The sequence below is a fragment of the Ursus arctos genome, unplaced genomic scaffold (genome assembly GCF_023065955.2).
Source record: "Ursus arctos isolate Adak ecotype North America unplaced genomic scaffold, UrsArc2.0 scaffold_15, whole genome shotgun sequence".
Lineage (NCBI taxonomy): Eukaryota > Metazoa > Chordata > Mammalia > Carnivora > Ursidae > Ursus > Ursus arctos.
Window position 1 is genome coordinate 25,721,091 of NW_026622819.1, and position 20,228 is coordinate 25,741,318.

The 20,228-nt window shown below is 46.7% G+C and overlaps 1 protein-coding gene across 6 annotated transcripts in view; it reads right to left on the bottom strand.

Annotated features, from left to right (window-relative positions):
• Positions 1-20,228, bottom strand: part of ADAMTS12 (ADAM metallopeptidase with thrombospondin type 1 motif 12) — a 292,638-nt gene that overhangs the window by 10,534 nt on the left and 261,876 nt on the right. For all 6 annotated transcript variants that reach the window (XM_044387013.3, XM_026506767.4, XM_048224412.2 and 3 more), the window contains 4 exons: positions 18,302-18,454; positions 10,976-11,152; positions 7,897-8,040; positions 957-1,110 (listed from right to left, as the gene is read on the bottom strand). In XM_044387013.3, the coding sequence (XP_044242948.2) occupies positions 957-1,110; positions 7,897-8,040; positions 10,976-11,152; positions 18,302-18,454 (628 nt within the window). The remainder of the gene's footprint in view (positions 1-956; positions 1,111-7,896; positions 8,041-10,975; positions 11,153-18,301; positions 18,455-20,228) is intronic.

Below are 20,228 nucleotides of genomic sequence, written 5' to 3' on the forward strand. Positions count from 1 at the left end.
TCAGCCCACCGTGTATTCACGAACAGGCCACTTAACCTTTCCAGGCTGTAGTTCAACACACTTAAAATGGTGAAGGTGACCATAGGCTATTCGACCTTGGGATGCTTTCTGAAAGTGGAGGCTGAATGTAGCAGGCATCACTGATGCTCCCCTGCTCGGGTCTCCCTCCTTGGATTTGTTGGTCTGTCTTCATGCGTCACCCCCCCCCACCCGGTCCCCGCTTCCCTGTTCTATAGCCTCTAATACCCAGAGACCCTGGCTTTGGAGGATCGCCCCAGAGCTTACTGGAGCTCATTTGTCTCTCCATGTAGAGAGCTTTTAACACCTGAGAATTCCCTTCCCCCTGGGTAGCCCTTGGCCAACGGTTGAAAAGTGTAGGAGTATGAAAGTCCAGCTCCCGGGAAAAGTCCAGCAGACAGCTCTGACCCATGACTTGCACCCCAGAGCTCCCCTATAGGACCAGGCTGAAGCGGCAGCCTGGCTGTGCTTTCTCCCTCTTCTGTCTGGCTTCCCCTGCTTCCTTCACAGTTTTCCTTGGGAGCACTCCCAAAATGAATCCCTTGCACACAGATCTGCCCCTCAGAGCTGTTTCTGTGGAACCTGATCGAAGCCAGTGGTGCTGCATTGATAGAGAAGGCCGTTCAGCACCTGACTGGTTTCCTGAGGAAGGCTGGCGCATCTCTCAGAAAGCTTTGAAAAAGCAGAAGTGACTCTCATTTGTGCAGGATGACATCAGTGTGAATGTGCTCCGAGATAGGAAAATGCACGAGATAATCCCTCAAGGAATTAGAGTCAAACCTCCCCGAATTGACAGCTTGCTTGAGTGCAGCTGGCTGGCCTCTTCAGCATGAAGATTCCTGGCACCAAAAAGGGGGCTAAAACTATCCACAATCGATTCACACAGGACACCTTATTTATGAAAGCTTTCTCCCCACCCGGCAAGGTCATTCACCCACCATCACTCTTCTTGCAGGCCTGCTGGCTGCATTTTCGGAATTCTGGAGGTCTGGGTTCATGACCACACAGGCATCGGTCTTCAGTTGTATTGTCCTCTGAGGAGACACAGTGGACGGTCCTCTTCTGAAAGCCACCCCCACAGGAAGCGGTGCACTGAAAGAGAGGGGTACACGGAGAGTCACAAGTCTTCCCCAGCGGCAGCACGGGAGCTCTAGCAAACACCTCTACCGCCACTGTGCTCAGGTAGGGGAAAGTCTCCATTACCTGAAATCATCTTGAAGGCATCAGAGAATAAAGCACTGGTCATGTGGAGATGTGAATTTAGGAAGAGTTTATATTACTGACTGTGGACCGAATTTGGCTTAATTTACTATTGGTTCTCTGAAGAATGTGGACAGAGGTTGAACAGCAAGAAAAATAGAATAAAATTTTGTACCTAGCTCCTGGTGCCTCAGAAATCCCTTACTCTGAACTCATGTTGATTTGGGGCTGGGAATCAGACGTGAGGAAAGGGAAATGGGAGAGGAAAACCATGGAGGAATGGAGAGAGAATGTGGAATGGGCCCGGCTGGCCCATGTGTGGCCTCAAGCCACACAGGCAAGATGGCACCACAATGTCATGAAATGGCTGCCTAGAAGCAGAAGGGAAGTTCTCTGACCTGCGAAAGCAGCTTATGATTCCTGGGGATATGAGAACATGTGTCTGAATTTACCACATATACCTTGAAAAAAAAGTCTTGTTATTGTATATATCTATAAAACATAAAATCCACTATTTTAACCCTTTTTAAGTATACTGTCCAGTACCTTAAGTGCATTCTCAATTTGGTGCAGTCATCACCTCTAACCATCTCTAGAACTTTCTTATATTTCCAAATTGAAACACTGTTTCCGTTAAGTAAGAGCTCCCCAATCTCCGACTCCCAGCCCTAGCCCCTGGCAACCACCATTCTATTTTTTGACTCCATGAATTTGACTATTGTAGATAACTCATATAAGTGGGATCATACAATATTTGTCCTTTGGCCCTTGCTGATTTCGATTAGCACGATGTCTCCAAGTTTTCTCTGTACTGTAGCACACGCCAGCATTTCTTTTACGCTGGAATAATACCCATTGTATGTTTATACCACACTTTGTGTATCCATTCATCTGTCGATGCATGCTTGGGTTGCTTCCACATTTTAGTTATTGTGGACCCCAGATACTCTAATGATTAACATCTATTTCATGCTTTATTACTTTTAGCCTTATCTTTCTTATATAATCAAAGCCTCCCAGAGAGCAGAAACCAGAAAGAAATAACTACTGAGCTGATCCTGAGTAAATAAAAGTGTGCAGCAGAGGACAGTGGGAAGAGCAAGGGGGGTTAATCAAGCCAGAATCTGATACAGAGTCCTGGACCCGACCTCCAGAGATGGGCTTTTCCACTCACTTCATATTGTCCTGGATCATTCGCTCAACCTCTCTCTTTCTTTGAAAATAAGGTTGTTAGATAAAGAACACATGACTTCCTTTCCTGCTTTCTGCTCCTAAGGGTCTGATGGAGCCAGGCTGGGCCGGTCCTGGGTGCTGAAAGTCCTCCTGGCCCCCTTGGGGAAGGGAGATTAAGGTGAAAGAACTAATTCCAAGTCAAGCCCAAAAATAAGCCAGAGAGGTCACTGTCCATGCATTTATTCGTAAATGAAAATGACTCGTGATAAAGAAGGTGCGTGAATTTGTGTGGTACTTAACTGGAGGATTAAGCAGGAAGCATGGCTGTTGATTTGGGTTTTGTTAACAGCAGACTGTGAGTCTGGGGTTTTAGAGAGAAGGCACATCTCTCTTAATGCTCAGTTCCACTTCTTTGGAAACAGCTACGATAAGGAATCTTTGCGCAGAACTGAGCATCCCAAAATAGGGGTGGGGCTAAGGCTGATTAGCTGAACCCCACACTAGTCTCACCCCGTCCTGGATGCCCTGTCCAAGCGGAGCCCAAGGGTTCTCTTCAGCTTAAACTGGCCTGTTTGGAAATGTTGATTCGCAGGGTTCAGCAGATGGTCGGCAAAGATTCAGCCTGTGGGCAGCTATAAAACTCTGGTGTTGCTACCACTCAACCAGTGTGGGTGGAACGGAGAAATATGAAGAGGAGGAACCATTGGATGTTTCGGAACTAATGCAGCATCTTCACTGAATAATTTTCTTGCACTTACTACCAATACACGGCAGACACAGTTCTAAGTGCTCAGGAGATAACCCTCGAGTTCAGTCCTGGTAACAACCATGTAAATCAGATTTGTTTTCTGCTTTTGCTGGTGTAGAAACAGGTCCTCCTGTCTCCCGACTTTCCTTTTCCTTATAGCATTGAGTGGGCATGGAGCTTCATGTCCTCCAAATCTGGAAATTTTCTTCTGTTAATACTTGGATCGCCTCATTTCTATCCCATCTCCATTCTCCCTTTTTGGAATCTTATTTCGATGTTTTATCTCCTGGTGTGACCCTCTACTTTTCTTATCTTTTATCATATTTTCTTTTTGTCTTTGTTCTCCTTTTCTTGAGAGATTTCTCCACATTATTTCCCAATCCTTCTACTTATTGTTTTACTTTTGCTACTATAAAAATTCTTAAGTTTTTCTCATATTCTCTGAATATTCTTTTTATATAGCTGTGCTAGGAAGCTCTGTCATGGATGTAGTCTCTTGTTTCTCTGAAGAGATTACTTACAGTTTTTTTTTGGGGGGGTTCAATGTTTCTTTCAAGGTCTCTATTCCTTGGAGTTTCTTTTGTTCTGTTTGTTATTTTGTCCTTGGTGTGACAGATTTTTTCCAAACGTCCAGTAATCCCAGGCTACTGACTTTCGATGAGGTACCATTGAGCTGACTGATTTCGTGGGTGGCAGTTACTGAAAGGTGGCTTTTTATAAGGGATCAGGAAGAGATCTATTATGTGAGGTTTTTTTCTCTTGAGGCTAACCCAGTCCCCTGCCTTTGTGGGGCTCTGTTGGGGAAAGGAGGGCACTATTTGCGTGTTTTTTCACTTAATCATTGGTGAGAAAAGCTCTTCTGTCCCCACCGACCGACTGTGACAGATTCCAAGGTCTCTTTTGGTTTACTTCTCCAGCGAGAAGACCTCCAGGCTACAGTCAGGATGAAGGAAAGATCTAAAGGTCCAACTAACTGCCTCTCTTTACAAACTTTCAACCAACTCCCACCCCCCCCCCCCCCACTGCTGCCTCAGAGGAAATCTCTGCTATGAACAGTTTTCAGCTTTCTCTGGCATGCTAAGTCAACTATAAGTCTGGCTATCTACTTCCAGCTCCCAAAATTTTATTGACTCCTTCTCCGATATTGTTTCCTGTCCTCTCATCTTTGTGGATTTGCGGCATTTTTACTTTTTTATCTCTTCTATTTAATGCAGTTTGGGGAACAGAGGCAAATGTATATGTTCAACCCATCTGCACGTGGTACTTGGGCTCTAGGATTTGCCCTTTTCACTTACTGATAGGCGTTAGAGGTCAAAAGCAATTCTAAAGGCTGACTTGGTAGGTGCTAGCCACCCTTCATGCCCCCTATTCTTTGATTTGCACAATTGATGAATTTTTGACACATGGCTCTTCCAGGGAAACTTTAACTCATGTCCACCCCTAAGAGGCAGTTACCTCTAATTCTCTAAACAAATGTTGAACTTCTGTTGTTAGAAATTTTTACAACTCAGAAATATAGGTCTACCTCATTCTTAAAAGGGCTGTACTATAACAAAGTAATAGATTGACCAGTTCTATCAGAGGATACGAGATTATTTTTAGGAATTGCTATGACAAACAACATGGCATTGAACATCTTTATCATCATCTAGGATTATGTTTGATGAATTAACATAATAAAAAATTAAAAAAAAACATAACATAGGGGCGCCTGGGTGGCTCAGTCGTTAAGCATCTGCCTTCGGCTCAGGGTGTGATCCCAGGATCCTGGGATTGAGCCCCGCATGGGGCTCCCTGCTCCACTGGGAGCCTGCTTCTCCCTCTCCCACTCCCCCTGCTTGTGTTCCCTCTCTCACTGGCTGTCTCTCTGTCAAATGGATAAATAAAATCTTAAAAAAAAAAAGAAAAAAAAAACCAAAAAACCCCGTAACATAATTAAAAATTTAACAAAAGGATTATGTTTGATAGTATATTTGCGGGCTAAATTATTGCAAGTAGAACTGCTAGGTCAGTCTATGTACTTTAAGTTTTTCCCTGATTTTAATGCTTTCTGTTCTAACTTGAAACAGATGATTGTAACTGAAAAAATGTGTTGGAAATTGAAGAGCAACAACCACACAAAACCTCATTTTACAACCTGAATGCTACCTAAGTGCCAAAATGAGAAGCAGACTGCATTCTTACAGGCAAAGGGGGGTGTTTTTGGTCATTTCCTCTTCTCAGTGAGTTCCCTAAGAGCAGGATATGCTTCACACATCATTACTGTAGTATTTGCTGGGCTATCATTATCTTTCTTGCCAGAAAGAATATTGTTGAGCTTTCCTTTATAATGAAAAATAAGGTACTAGAGCCTCAGGGAATCGACAGACTTAAAAACATCCATCTGTAGTTGTTAATCTTCTGTGGGATTTTGTGTTCCCGAATGGGGCCCAAATTTGTAACATTTTCGGGATAGTTCATGTTATATCAATTATTTTCTTCTAATGGTCACATGTGATGTGGTTATGATGCTTATATTGTTATCCAGGTTCCAGGATATTTTTTAAAAAGATTTTATTTATTTATTTGTCAGAGAGAGAGAGAGAGAGAGTATACTCGGGGAGCAGCAGGCAGAGGGAGAAGCAGACTCCCCGCTGAGCAGGGAGCCGATGTGGGGCTCGCTCCTGGGACTCCAGGATCATGACCTGAGCCGAGGGCAGACACTTAACTGACTGAGCCACCCCGGCACTCCCAGACTGAGTATTTTTGAAGAGCCTAATCCCAACACATTTATTTGTTGGATATCGTCTTTTCAGGTTCTGAAATCAACGATGGATGAAGAAATTTGGTTTTGGAGTAACTGAATTTCTACTCAACGGAAAATGGAATCATTTTCCAAGGGAGATATTGTAAGATGCCCAAGTATAAAGTGATAAAATTACATTTACATGAAAAAAATTACAATTGTACATAACATTTTCCATTGTTCCCATGACCCATGGGGACAGGGTGAGAGCCGGGTGCTAGCCCTGGCGGACCGTTCAGCGGGATGCATAAACAAAAGTTTGTCCTGACACCAGTATCTCCTTTGGCAATTCATCATGAATCAGCATTAGACACCAGTGAAAATCGGGAATTCACAGAAAGTACTATGTGCCCTGTCTATCTAATGAAGTGGCTGACATCATTCTTCTTTGCTACGGGGCCTTTTTTAAGCTATAAAAATGATAAGCAAGGCACTTTTTTATATATTTGCAGGCTAAATGATTCATGTACAATGTCCCTTTAGCAATAATGAATCATCTTGTTCTCCCTAGATTTGAGTGGGTACCAGAACTAAAGAGACCAGCACAACCTTGAGCTGGATGTACCAGCAGAAGCCTTTTTCAAGAGCACATGCCAGCCTGTGAATTGGTCACGGGGGTGCAGGAGCAACCACGCCGCTCTGAACAATGAGAATCAATAAGGATATAGCAGCTTAAAAATATCTGGGCATTACGTTTGGTGAAATACTGCATTGGCCTGTGTTATAACTATCAAAATACACTCATACAAGAACAAGCTACTTGATAAAATATTAATGGTTGAGGGATTTGTGTATCAGATCCTCTTGGCTCCCCCTGGCTCCCTGCTGTTGGCCTTTGGTCCGTCCTCCTGAGGTGGCAACCAACTTTGTGAAAGCACAGCCCAGCCCACTGGCCTGCACCCCCACGTCCATGCTGTGTGCCTCTCACCTCCTGACCCTGGGCTTTTCTTGTTGAGACGTGAGACACGGTGGGGCCTGCCCAGTGCCCACACATGAATAACCCAGGACAACAGAGGATAGAGGCCATCTGTGAGGGGACTTTTTACCCAGCCCCGAGAGATAGGAGCCAGTAGATCATCTCCTCCCTTTTTGGCCCTGGACAAACTACCCTAAGAGGCAGTAGTTCACACAGCTTTTAGAAGGCCTTCTTTTGAGAGTGAGCAACCAGTTGTTCCTGACCCCAAGCAGGAGTCCATTAGGACACGTGGTCAGTCTGGTAATGTACCACCTCACATTTGATTCCCCCCCTTCCCTGTCTCCTTCCTCTTTCCTATCACTCCTACTTCCTTGACACTGTATTTCCTAATAAAGTATTAGATTTGGCCTTAAGACTCTATTTTCTAGAGAATCCAGGATATGACAAATCAGAGTGATGGCAGAATCTGTCTATGGGAGAATTTTCTTTGTTTTCAGCATCACTGATACAGTTATTTATGTAACAAGTAAACTTTGTGAGAACAATAAATCTTTCCCTCATTTGCAGTTTGATTTTTTTGTTTGTCTCTCCATCAAACAGGCTGGCCATCTGGCAAACTGATCTGAGGGTTGACAAGATCTGAAACTCACAAAATCAGGCTAAGCTTCAGGCTTCAGGGCATATCAACTCCTGATTGCTTCAGGAAAAGCCCCAGGATCCAAGGTGTTGGGACCCAAAATTGCCTTTTGTTGGGCTTTGTGCCTCTGGGATAATATTGGTATTTGCTCTATTTTCTTTTGACAGTATTTGAACTTTTCTCTTCTGAGCACAAGACAGTACACATTGACCACACGTCAATTAAAGATTAACTTTTAGCAGACTTAGAGGCATTAATGGCAGAAGGGTACCAGAACTAAAATATATAGAAACACTCTGTAAACCAATGGATACACTGACCATTGACAATGAATATATCTTACCTTTGAAATCAAAAGAAAACAAACGCTATTTTTTAAAAGACTAAAATAAGTAGAAGAGAATATAACTGACTCTTACCAGGTCCCAGGTCCCAGTGGCCCAGTGACAACAAGGGTGACTGTTGCAGGTCGCGGTGGGCATGGGCCTTTTCGTCCAGTCACAGAGACCTCCCGGACAAGTCACTGCTCTCTCCTGAACTCCGCCTCCACAGGACCGGGAACACTGATGTAGAACGGGGACAAGTTTAGATAAAAATCACATGGTGACATTTTCAGTGATAAGGAAAGACCTTTTTATTATCATTTTTGTTGTCTACAGTGCTGGTGTCTATACTGGAATCTGTGCCAGGTTCTTCACAATGACCACCTAACAGTGGCGAAACAAAAATTTAAGAGCGAGAAGGAAATTAATAAAGGACATTCTGAGGATACGAAGAGGAGGGAAAAAAAAAATCAGAAGATGCCACGTAGTTCAGTGTAAAACAGTATGTCACACAGAAGGAATTCTGTTTAAAAACCTAAATGAGTGGTCATTCCAGAATGGACGACATGCTATCTGCGTTCTGCCTTCTGACACGAGTATCTGGAAACCAAAATGTAAAACGTAGACGTTTTCGTTATGATCAGCTCCAACAGTCCAAACAGGAAGCACACATTTGCAATGGAATTTTATTTCCCCTTAAAATGGGATTCAGTCTTCCTTTCCCACTACAAAATGCTTTAGAATTAAATTTGTCCATACTTGGAATAGGAGAATTGATAGGTTTGCCCCGGGGTCTGATACGCTGAATGTAATGCTCACAAAAATAAATTTGAGATGACAAGCTGAATTCCTAAAGGGATACAACTCTAAAATGTGTCAGGTTTTTGCTCACTAGTAGAATTTTATAAGATCTGTTGTCTCATTTTCCTAAGGTTTCTAGGAGGAAATTACATTATCCACCAAGAATCTTTGAAGAGTACTTTGAAAAATCTTAATTATGGTATATGGTAACAACAACAGCAACAACAAAATAATAGCGGTTGGCAACATCTTGCCCATCGCATCAGGCACAGCGTGAGTGGTGGTGCCACAGAAAACAGGATAATTACATGCAATCAATGCTTTCTGCTCAATAAAAGAACTAATCTATTGCTTTCACCATATTCCAACTTTGAGAGTCAACATGGATTTTCCCCATTTATTCTGTTTTTAACCCTATATGAGGAGAGAAGAGAGGCATTCCCCCATGTGAGGTCATCACACCTACAGGTGTGCATATATTCAGGGCCACCTGGCCATGTAATCTCCAGGAAAGGAAGTGAAGAAAGTCTACACCAATGGTTCTCCAAGCGTGGTCTCTGGACCAGCAACTTTAGCAAATGCACAGTTCTGAACCCATCCCAGACCTCCAAACTGGACACTCTGGGGGTGGGGTCCAGCCATCTGTGTGTTGACACGCCCCCCCCCCCAGTGATTCCGAAGTGCGCTACAGTTTGAGAGCCTCTCCTGTAGAGACATCCCCACAGCTGAAATGCTTCCTCCCTGCTGGAAGTCTGAGCCAGCTGACATACCGAAGGGGCCCACAATATTCCCATGATGGCAGTCTGCTAGTGTGCACGGACAAGGCAGCATCATGCACTCCTGGGTACTCAGGGTAAAGAAGCTAAGGGCGCCCAGACCCTCAAATCGATTCTTGCATTTTCCATCTCCCTCAGAGGGAAGTCTTCCAACTGTGTGGTTTGCCCGGAACAGAGTACTACTTCAGAAAGGAGGGTGGTGGGAGCCCTTCAGGGAACAGCTCCTGACGGGGGCTCCCAGAACACGTCTTTTTCATACCCAGAAAGCAGATCTGATTGCTCATCTTTAAAAACCTGCCGATGGCATTTCCCTCACAAGGCTCCTCTGCAAATTCCTGGATTCTGAAAGCTGTCACCAGGCTCATCGTACGTGGAGGACTTGGAGGCCTAGGTCCAGAGCATGGGAGTAGCAGGCACTTGATGTGCTCTCGGGCTGAGCAGGTAAGGAGGAGAAAGAAGGGACAGTGGGGGCTGCTGCCCCAGAAAGCACCAGGTACTGGCCCAAAGCCTCAGGAATCAGCATGGCTGCTTGACACGTAGACAGGAAGTGGCTTTGGGGGGATCCAGTCTTCTGTAAGCTATGACACTAACTCTTGTCCTACACTGTGGTTCACCACCTTCCTTTCTAGGGCACGTGGAAGGTTGGTTCCCCCCCGACCCCCAGAAATAGTTACCGATTCCCTCTTTCTCCTCAGTTCACTCTTTGTTCAATGCCTGCTGGGCAAATTTCTGTGGTAGAAAGAGCACAGACACTGGAGTCTGCCTCGTGCTGAAACTAATATTCCACCATTTATTTTCTAGTTGTGTGAACTCAGGTAAGTTTCTTAATCTCTGAGTCTCAATTTCTTCACCTCCACAATGGAATTAATAAAGCCTACCATTCGGTTGCTGTGAGAATTAAACCAAGTGTCGTAGGCAAAATGCCTAGCCCGTAGACACACTCAAAATATGCTGGGTTCTTTTTTTCTTCTTCTTTCTACCACCCATGGATATGGTTTTTGGAGCTGTTAAGGTATTTGCCTATTGGCAAATGAGATCATCACACTTGACCAAAGAGCAGTCACTTTACTTTCATGTACTTAAGTAGGGCAAAGACCCAGTGGAGCCTGGGCCCTCACAAAACAGAGGACACCCACACAGGCACAAACACACTTCCGTTTATTTGTGTAAACAGTGATCTGGGCATTGAACTGAGAGCTGGAACTCTAAAATATGCTGTGTGTGGAAAGGAGCTGGCCACGAGCCCCAGCTCAACCGCAGAGGCCTAGCAGAGGCATGTGAGGGTCTGCCCTCAATGGTTCTCCTCAGAGTGGTCTGTGCGCATTTCCCCAACACAGACCCCAGTTCTGCCCAGTATATCCACTGGGAGACTGGGTTGTGCTAAAACACTGAATTGTCACAGTTGAAACCACACAACGTGGTCTTCAAGTTGACCTGTTTGGCCTCCTCCATACAGTGCTGGGCCACTGAATGAAGGTCAGTCATTGTCACAATGCACGTGTGGTCTTCCCTCACAAGGCAAGACCCTTTAGACTCACAAGGTAATACAGAGATTCACATTTGCCTGGTTGTGTGGCTAATGTATCTGGAGACCATACCTGGCTCCAGGGCTCCACCTTCCACTCCTCACAGGGCTCCATGTTGCAGCTCATGCTCACGGGGGGACGAATGCCAGCCAGGAACTGACAGTGAACTGGTCTCAGGCTGCGGTGGTCCCGGCTGTCCGCACACTGAATCTCCCGGATCTGGAAGCCCCCACTGCAGTTTCTGGAGCACTGCATGGAGAGGGAAACAAAAGGGGATACCTGAGTCCCTGGCATCAGGCTTTCATTCCCCTGAATTCCAGGGGATTCTGCAGAGAACCATGAGGTCCCAGGCTTCCAGTCACGAAGAAGGGTGAAGTCTAGCTTAAGTGACCTGTTTCCTTCACAGGCCCTGGAGAGGGAGTCACTCAAGCAACATCCAAAGATGGAGCTGCCCATGTCAGAAAACACAGGTAGGGAAGTATAAGAACTGGCTGGCAAGTCCTGTTCTGTCACTCACTTGTCATGAGCTCTGAGGCAAGTTACAGAAACGTTCTGCCTCAGGTATCATATTTGTAAACCGGGATAATAACTGCATCTTCCAGAGCTGTGGTGAAGATCACAGACCCTTGGGTTGGGTGTCTGCTGGCCCAGCGCCTGCCTCAGTGGGCAGCCTGTCCCTCTGGTGTGTAGTCATCTGGGTGAATGAGGCTGCCCACAAGGGCACGTCTCTGCCAAAGCTACACTCATCTCTCCCACAGAATCCTGATGAAAACCTGTTTGCTCCATGACTCTGAAGGCAGGGTGGGTTACCCTTTGTCAAGTGAAGGGCCTGTATGAGGGAAATAATCGGAATCACTGCTCAGTGGTTTGACTCACGCAAGTGAGCAAACCCTGTGCTTGGCCTTACCACCATCCTGCGTCCCATAGCCGACATCATCTGCCTTCATCACTGAGAGTTTGCTCAGCACAGGCTCATGGAAAGCCATTACGAGGCCCTCCTCACTGCCCCCCTCCCAGAAGCCCACACCTTGCATAGCAGCCCCTGCATCCTGCTGGGTCTCGGGAAAGAGCATGGTTCACCTGCAGGCTGCTGACTCCTTGAAGTCATGATAAACACTGATGCACTAGAGGCCCCTAAACCAGAGTTTCCATGGCCTGTTCGGAAGTAGACCCACTCCCTGACCTCTTGGACTTCGGAAGCTACTCCATTCTCCACCTAGATTTACTTGATCATAACTCGAGCTTCCAAGCCTTAGTCCCCAGGGTCTTTAGAATGCTAGTGCCCGCCGAATCCCTTCCATTCATCTTGCCCCTGCCTCCTAGTCTCTCCTGGTCCTGTCCTTGCCTGGCCTGTCTTGTCACCATCCACACTCAGGTGGGGACCGGAGTAGGAGGGATGGGGACAGACCCCTGTGCTCCTCAGCCCTTTCCCCCAGACTCTCTGTGGGTTAAGAGTACGTCCCTAGGGTCCTTATGTCCTGAATGTTCCTCCCTCTGTCCTTCACATTACCTGCTACTGCTCTTTAAGGCCTCAGCTGAAATGTCATCTCCTCAGAGAGGCCTTCCTGGAATGCCTTTATCCAAAAGAGGCTCCCCCCCTTGTTATTTCTCTCAGCTCCTTCTCTGTTTCTACCACAGGAACCCAAAATGTGGAACAATTTTTATTCATTCTGTGTGTCCTTTCTCTTATGATCTCACTGCCATGAAATTGGAGCCCTATCTGCTCTAGTTACCACTGTGTCCCAAGCACCCAGCATGGTGCCAGGCATGGCACGGATGGTCTGCACAGGCTTGCTGAATGCATGTACGGATTCGGAGAAATGGGTAACCCGGGGGTGGGCGGTTCGGGTGGGCTAAAGAGACCTGTGGTCACTGTGGGGATGACAAGCATCTTCACCTTCCCCATCCTCCCAGCTTTTATCTCATCAGCAGTCTTGGCTGAGAGAATGTACCAGCAAGAAAGTGTGCCCATTGCTCTGGGTATGTTTGGCCCCCTCTCTACATAGTGAACAATTATGATCTTTCTGGCTACGGTGGAATAGTCTTAATTGTAGGCTTTGGCATTGTGAAAGAAAATTCCTCAAAACTTTCAGGAGAGGTACGCCCCGAAGCACAGTTCCCCCTTCTGTCACCTGCAGATGGTACCAAGTCACCTGACTTCACACCTTGGGCTGTCACACAGAAAGATGCTGGCCCATGTGACAAGGGACAGACTGATGCTCTCATGCTTCCATACATTGAATGTTTAGCTTCTTAGAAATAAACGACACTTGCCAACAGCACCCCTCCCACACACGAAACAAATTAAAAAACCTCACTTTCCTGGGCGCCTGGGTGGCTCAGTCAGTTAAGCATCTGCCTTTGGCTCAGGTCATGATCCTGGGGTCTTGGGATCGAGCCCGGCATTGGGCTCCCTGCTCAAGGGGGAGTCTGCTTCTCCCTCTCCCTCCACCCCTCCCCATCACTCATGCTCACTCTCTCTCTCTCTCTCAAATAAATAAATAAATAAATAAAACTTATTTTTTAAAAACCTCACTTTCCTGCCATGTGGTAAGGACACAAAGGAAAAAGTAACCATCAGTTTGGAATCAGCCACAGAACAAATGAGGAAACATGCTAATAATATCCACGCAAAGCAGCCATTTGTTTGACAAAAAAGATTTCTGGGAAACAGCACGTGGTAAAGCAACAGGGCTGTTTATTAGGACAAGGGAATTTTACAAGGTGTAAGTACGAAATGGGATTTTATTTTCCTATTTTTCATTTGTTGCTGAAATCTGTTATTCCAAAATTTCATTTTCAAATTAGCATTCCCCTTTTGTTATTCACATTCAGTGGGAAATGAACTTTATTAATATGCTGAAGTAAATAACAAGGGAAGACACTCACTGAATCTATGACTTTTCCATTCCATTTTCAAAACGGCCTTTTGTTCAGTTAGCAAGAGAGAAGGGGCAGGATATTAAATCACTCCACTCCTAATGCTGTTTTGCCTTGTATGCCAAATGCCAATTATTATATTCATTTTCTTATTGCCCTAGAGAAGGGTCGTTTGGATTCATGTTTCCCTAACCCGGAGCCTGTGGACCAGACTGAGGAGAGGAGACAGACTAATGAGAACAAAAAGCATGGCCCAAGGCCCTACTGTGACCAAACGGGCCCATTTTCCAGTTCCCACCTCAGCTCAACTGGTGTGATCAGCAGACCAGATCAAGTTAGAATGAAAAATACCCTTAGCTTATAGGGGCCACTGGCAGAGATCAAATGAAATCACAATTCTCCCTTGTGTTGTTTTTGATTTCTGAAGTCATCCTGATACACGTTCCATGTTGGACCCACACAGAATGTTCAATCAAGAATGGTGACGTGCTCGAGCATAGGGTTGGGAGGCCAGCAGACTGCACTCAAGTGCGACCCTGACAGCAAGTGGTCACCTGAGTGTGGATTAATCACGTCTCATCTCTCAGCCTCTGTTTCTCCATTGGTGTGGAAAGGAGGATAAACTAGAAGATCAGACTATCCCAGCATTCCAGAGCGGTATGAAGTATGTGATCACAGCATTTGTATTCTGTTCTGATGTCAGAACACTTCCTTGCTTTCCACGTTGAACCAAATACTAAATTGGGGTACAAAAAAATTATTTTCTGTTCCTTTCCTTATGCTGAACAGTTTCATAAGACCCTTAAGATTAAATAATTCATTCCAAAAATTCTAAGTTGAACAACACCAAACTTCATCCTTCCATGTCTTCCCCCATGCCACTCCCACTTCCCTTCCAGTTATTGGGCATTTCTATGTTCCAGGCTCTATATTCCAATCCAACAGGAGGGGAGAGTTACACAAATAAGTAGAAGGAATAAAGATTATATTTATATACAAAGATTACATCATAAGTTGTTCATGATCTAGTGAGGGCACAATGGAGAAGGTGGGCGATTTCACCTGAAGAGCTGAGGAAAGGTCTAAAGGAAGGAGCCAAAGTCTGAGGTGAAGCATGTAGGGTAAGTAGATGCTCGCTCAGCCGGGCAAACAGGGTGGGGGACATTCAGGATGGAGGGAACTGTACGGAGGCACAGTACTATGAAACAAGGCTTGCTTGGGAGCAGCGAGCTGACCAGAATGCTAGGGCGAAGAGCGGGTTAGACCGAGAGATGGGCAGGGCCACCACGGAGAGCCCCACGGACATCAGTCTTCACTACAGTGGTCTTGGGTTCATGCTTCCTGTGGTCCTAAATGCTTCTAATTCATTGTCATTCCTCTATTTTGGGGGGATCCCTTAACCTAAAACATTCGGGGTTGTCAAGAGAGGATGACACTTCAGACATATAACAACTTATATCAAGAATAAAATAAATACAGTGATTTTTAGTATATAATGATCTTCCTGGTACTCAAGTTTTGCTTCCTGGGGACAGAGGATCCCCTATAACATGCAATTCTATGTTCTGACGTCTGCACACTGGACTTTAATACATGTTCCTGAGAACATGTTCTATATCAAAGCTGGGGATGGTCCGCATTTAGCAAGAAAGGGGCTCTTTCCCTATTAAGTTCATTTCTAAAAATTCAGATCTGAAAAAATGTAGCAACACCACTGACAATCTGTAAAATCTAATAAACACAAAGGCAAGAAGGAAAATAAGACAGAAAGACTAGCAATATAGACGAATACATTAGCAAATATTTGAAACCCAAGACCATAAGGAAAGGCCGCCACTTTCTCTCATTTTCCAGCAAAAGTCAACAACTGCTAAAATAAAATGGCGACCCTGCTTAGAGGGAAGACAGAACATACCACGAAAAAAATGCAAACATGTTTCTGATTCATTTCAGAAATATTCAAGATCCGTTAAGACTTAATACGGGAAGGGCTCATTCTCAGAAAGCCAACAAAGGGGCTGTCGAATCAGCAGTTTACAAAACTTCAGAAGGTGCAGGCATCAAGATGTTCCGCCAGGCGGTGAGTGGAGCTCTGGGTGATGCATTGCTTTGGTGTCAAACCCACTGGAAGGCTCTTCAAACCCATTTTGTCACTTCCTGGATTTCCTGCATGACGACACTCCCTCTTTGTTCCACATACAAATTTTAATGCTCTGAAACTGGCATGTGTCTTACAACTGATGTATATATTTATTGTGTGGTGTTCCCTTTCTTCCTGAAAAGCTGTCATTAAATGGATGATGTGTTCCTCAGCTGATGGCTTCTTAAAACTGGGAGTGTTTGGTAACAGCTGTGTGATCAAGCTTTAGTGATTTAAACACCCTGAGCTTTCGTTTCCCCAGTGGGAACTACAAAGAAGGTTCTGTGCTGGATGAAAATGGAACTGATTATCTAAAGCTCTTGTGTGATGCTGGGCACATGATAGTATCTGGCGAGTGCCAGAGCCCAAGGCAGGTCAAGTTCTCCAAAGTTCATGGATAATTTGAGCACCTTGTCTGCTTAATACTGGGGAGTGGACACCTGCTCCAGCCAGTCCTGTTTGACAGGACTTTCTCCTCTGTCACCTGTCCACAGGCCTTCCACCCCGAGTCCAGGAAGCCAGAGGTTAGTAAGCACCTAAGGGCCAATCCTAACTTTTATCTGGAGCTCAGAGCTTGCCCAGGATGTCACCTGACCAGTCTTTTACCATTTACAAAGCTGTTTCACCAACATTCTCTTCTGATTCTTATAACAACTCTCTGAGGTAAGTAGAGGCAGTATCAACCACTTCATTTCTCAGAGGTGAGAGAAACACAGTTTCTAAGGTGAATGGACCAGTGTCATACACTGGTCATGACAGAGCAGGGCTGCCAACCCAGCTGTGTCTCATCAATCCCAGCACTGCTTTTAGGATTCGATTCTGCAGAACTGTCTTCCCAAGCATGCCTCCGGGACCAGCCTGAGCTCTACAACCTTAACTTTGCTTCAGACGGACTGATGCATGAAGCGGAAGCAAGCCACTCTGAAAGACTGCTCCTAGACACAGTCTAGGGCTGAGCCTAAAGGCAGAGGGCGGAACGCAGAGGCCTCTCCTACTCTCACACACACGGGAGCAGGTCCACAGCAGCTGTATCGGGCTTCCTCAGGGAGCCGCGTGCCGCCGGAGACAGAAGCCAGGAAAACAGCCACAACTCAGCAGCCGTCACAAAGGGAGGGGCTTGCTGGTGAGTGACCCAGAGGCCTCAGGTGTGCTCCCTGTTGGCTCGGGGCCGGCCGCGGCAGACCCGCAGTCCTGTGAGGATTCAAGTGTCTGTGGATGGTAGGTGGGGACTGGGGGGGATAATGTAGGAGATTCAAGGTAAAATTGGAATTCTTCCCTCTAAGAAAGTATCTATGAAAAGGCAAACCATCAACATGGCAGAATCTAAACCTTCTGGATATTTAAAGGCAAAAAAAAGGGGGGGGGCCTACGCTCCTACTCTAAGTTTCAGAGGTTTGCCTCTGAGTGTGTCTCGAAGACCTAACGGAACACTGAAATGAAGAAGGCCTCCGGATCTTTCCTGGTGCGTGATTTGGACTTACCGATGATGGAGCTAACATCTACAAGGCTCACCGGCCTCTCCAAACTTTAAGGTAGCTTTTTCTTTCCCTTCTGCATCTCAGCTGTCCAGAGAAACTGGCTTCCAGAGAGAAGATGGGACCTCAAGGGTGTCCTAGCGTGGGCAGTGCTTGGCAAACAGAAGGTGCGTGCACAGCTCACACCTCCGTACCTCATCCTCGGCTGTCAGCCCCACCGACAGGTGTCCTGCAGCCCGGGCACATCCCCCAGCGGCTGGCTCAGCCCCAGGCCAGCTTGCACCTGGTTAGTGGCCCAAAGCACCATGGCTAACTAATCCCCAAAACCTGATACAGTCTTTCACAAGGAACCCTAGGGCAGCACAGCAAAATGAGTAACCACAGCCAGGTCAGCAGAAACAGTAAAACCACACTGCAAAAAGATCAGTATAGGAAATACACTTTGGAAGACCAATTTTTTTCTTTACATCTGCTTTCTTCTCATTTGGGGTCTGGCGGGTGAAAAAGTTGGCTCTGTGAGCAGCTGCTGAGTCATGACGTAATGATACACGCGATGATGTACAGTTTTCATTAGAGTGCTACATTTAAGTAATTCAGAAACAATGTGGCATGCTGGTTGAGCAGTTCATTACACTAATTTAATGCTTTATTGCAGTTTATCTGGGAAGGGAAAGGACCGGCAAGTAAAAACATGTGGGTCCGTGAGAACCCTGTACGTGTTCGGAGACTGTTGTGTAACTTCGAGAGGGCCTATGGTGATGGCCAGGATTTACATCTCCTCGGTTGTGTCAGAGAAAAGGGAAGAAGGGAGGCAGCAAGAGAGGAAGGGAGTAGACACACCTACCGCCGCAAACGCTTAGGGAGGCTGTCCCCTCCAGGACACTGCCGAGCCCCGTCACTTACCTTGCTCCAGTTCCCCACTCGCCAGCTGGCACAGGGACGGAGGTGGCACCTCTTCGCGGGGTCGGGCTTCAGGACGGCGGCACAGTCAGAATCCGTCCCGGTGCTGCATTCCACGCTTCGCCAGTAGGCCCCCAGCCCACAGCTGGTGGAGCACTGTGGGGGGAGGGGGACAGAGAGGACAGAGGCTGAGGGCCGCTTTCTCGGACATCCCCACCACACCCTGCAGTCAGGACTTCTCTGCCTTGGAGTCTCACCTAATCGCCCGCAGAGCTTTTTACAAAACTACCAGCGCTGGGGTCCCGCCCCAGACAAATTAATCCGAATCTCCCTGGGTGGGGCCTGGGTGGGCCTCAGTAGAAAAGAAATGCCCCGGGTGATTCTAATAAACAGCCAGCGATGAGAATCCCTGATGAGCACGTGAGGAGAAGAGCCGATGCAAGGGGAACTTTGCTTGTCTTTAAAGCCCATCGTGGCGGGACTGTCTGGGGGCTGCAGGCAGACTGCCTGCCGCATTTCACATCAGTGCTGTCAATCTGAAGGGGGTGTCAGCTCCACGCATCTGCCTGTTAGAACACTGCAATGCCCTTATGTCCCTGCCTCCTCTCCACGACAAACCTGTGGGTAGGCTGGTATTGCCACAGTGCAGAAAAAACCCCATGAGGCCTGGAGAGCTGGCTTGACCAAGGAGTAAGCCTGGGGCTCTCTGCCTCCAAAATGCCGTACCCTAGCCGTTAGAGCAGTTCCTGTCGAACTTCGGGGTCCACAGGCATCCCGCAGGCACTGTGCTAAATGCAGGCCTGAATCAGCAGGTCAGGGCGGGGAGATGGCGCATCTCTCACGGCTCCCAGGTGCTGCCGACACCTGCGACCTCAGACCGTGCTTGGGGGTTGCACAGATGTTACAACATGGTGCTTTTCCCCACTTGTCTGGCTGGTACTGTACAGCCCATTCCCCACATGATGTTGTTCTTTATTTGGAATTCTTGAATACCTCAGGTTTAGTATTGGGGTTACCTTGAAAACCACCCCCCCAATTTCCTTTATTCTATGTGCTTCATTCTTCCATTGATTTTTCTTGCATCCCTTCTCCCCCGCTCCCCCTCAGAAGGGGGGGCTCTTCGTACACATGTAAAACACAGCTCTGGACTTATAAAAGAAAAGTGTGTTAGTTCCATCTGGGACATCTTTGAAAGCTCCTTTTGCTGAGTTGTAAATAAAAACCAGCCATAGGTTTCTCTTGCTGCTATTTCATCCTCCGTATAATTTCGTGTGTCATGTTGTGCAAGCTCTTATGTTGGACATAGGTGTGACTCTAGGTAGAGGACTCTACTACAGAATCATAGAAAGGGAGGAGTAGAACCCAGCCGAGGTCGTCATTTTTCCAACTGGCTCATTAACAGAGGTAAGGTCTCCTCCGGCTTCAAGTTCTTTAGGATTTGGCTTATACCTAAGTCCCTAGCACTTTCTGCGTTGTGCTGCATCATGCAGATGTGTGACAGAGATGGAACTGCTGAAGAGCACGGACTGCTATCATAGGGCGATGGCACTGGTGGCCCACAAGGGGCACGCCATGCTCTCTCTCAGCAACGGGACTTGGCAGCTCTTCTCGGCAAGTGTGGGATATACTCCCCCAGGTCTTGCATCAAGGCTGTTCCTGTGACTTTCTTGGGCCAATAAAATGCAGCAGGTGATGTGCCAGTTCTCAAGAGGACTTGCTAGTTTCAATTCTCTGTCTTGGACCCCTCGCTCTGCCATGAGAATGAAACTGGGCTAGCCTGTTGGAGGATGAGAGCTCATGTGCAATAGAACGGGGGGACCCAGCTGAGGTCACCCGAGACCAGCCAGCCTGCAGCTGACCCTCCAGCAGGTGCTTGGCAAGCGAGGCTGAGATCCGCTGAGCTCGGCCCCGATCAGCAGAACCTCCCAGC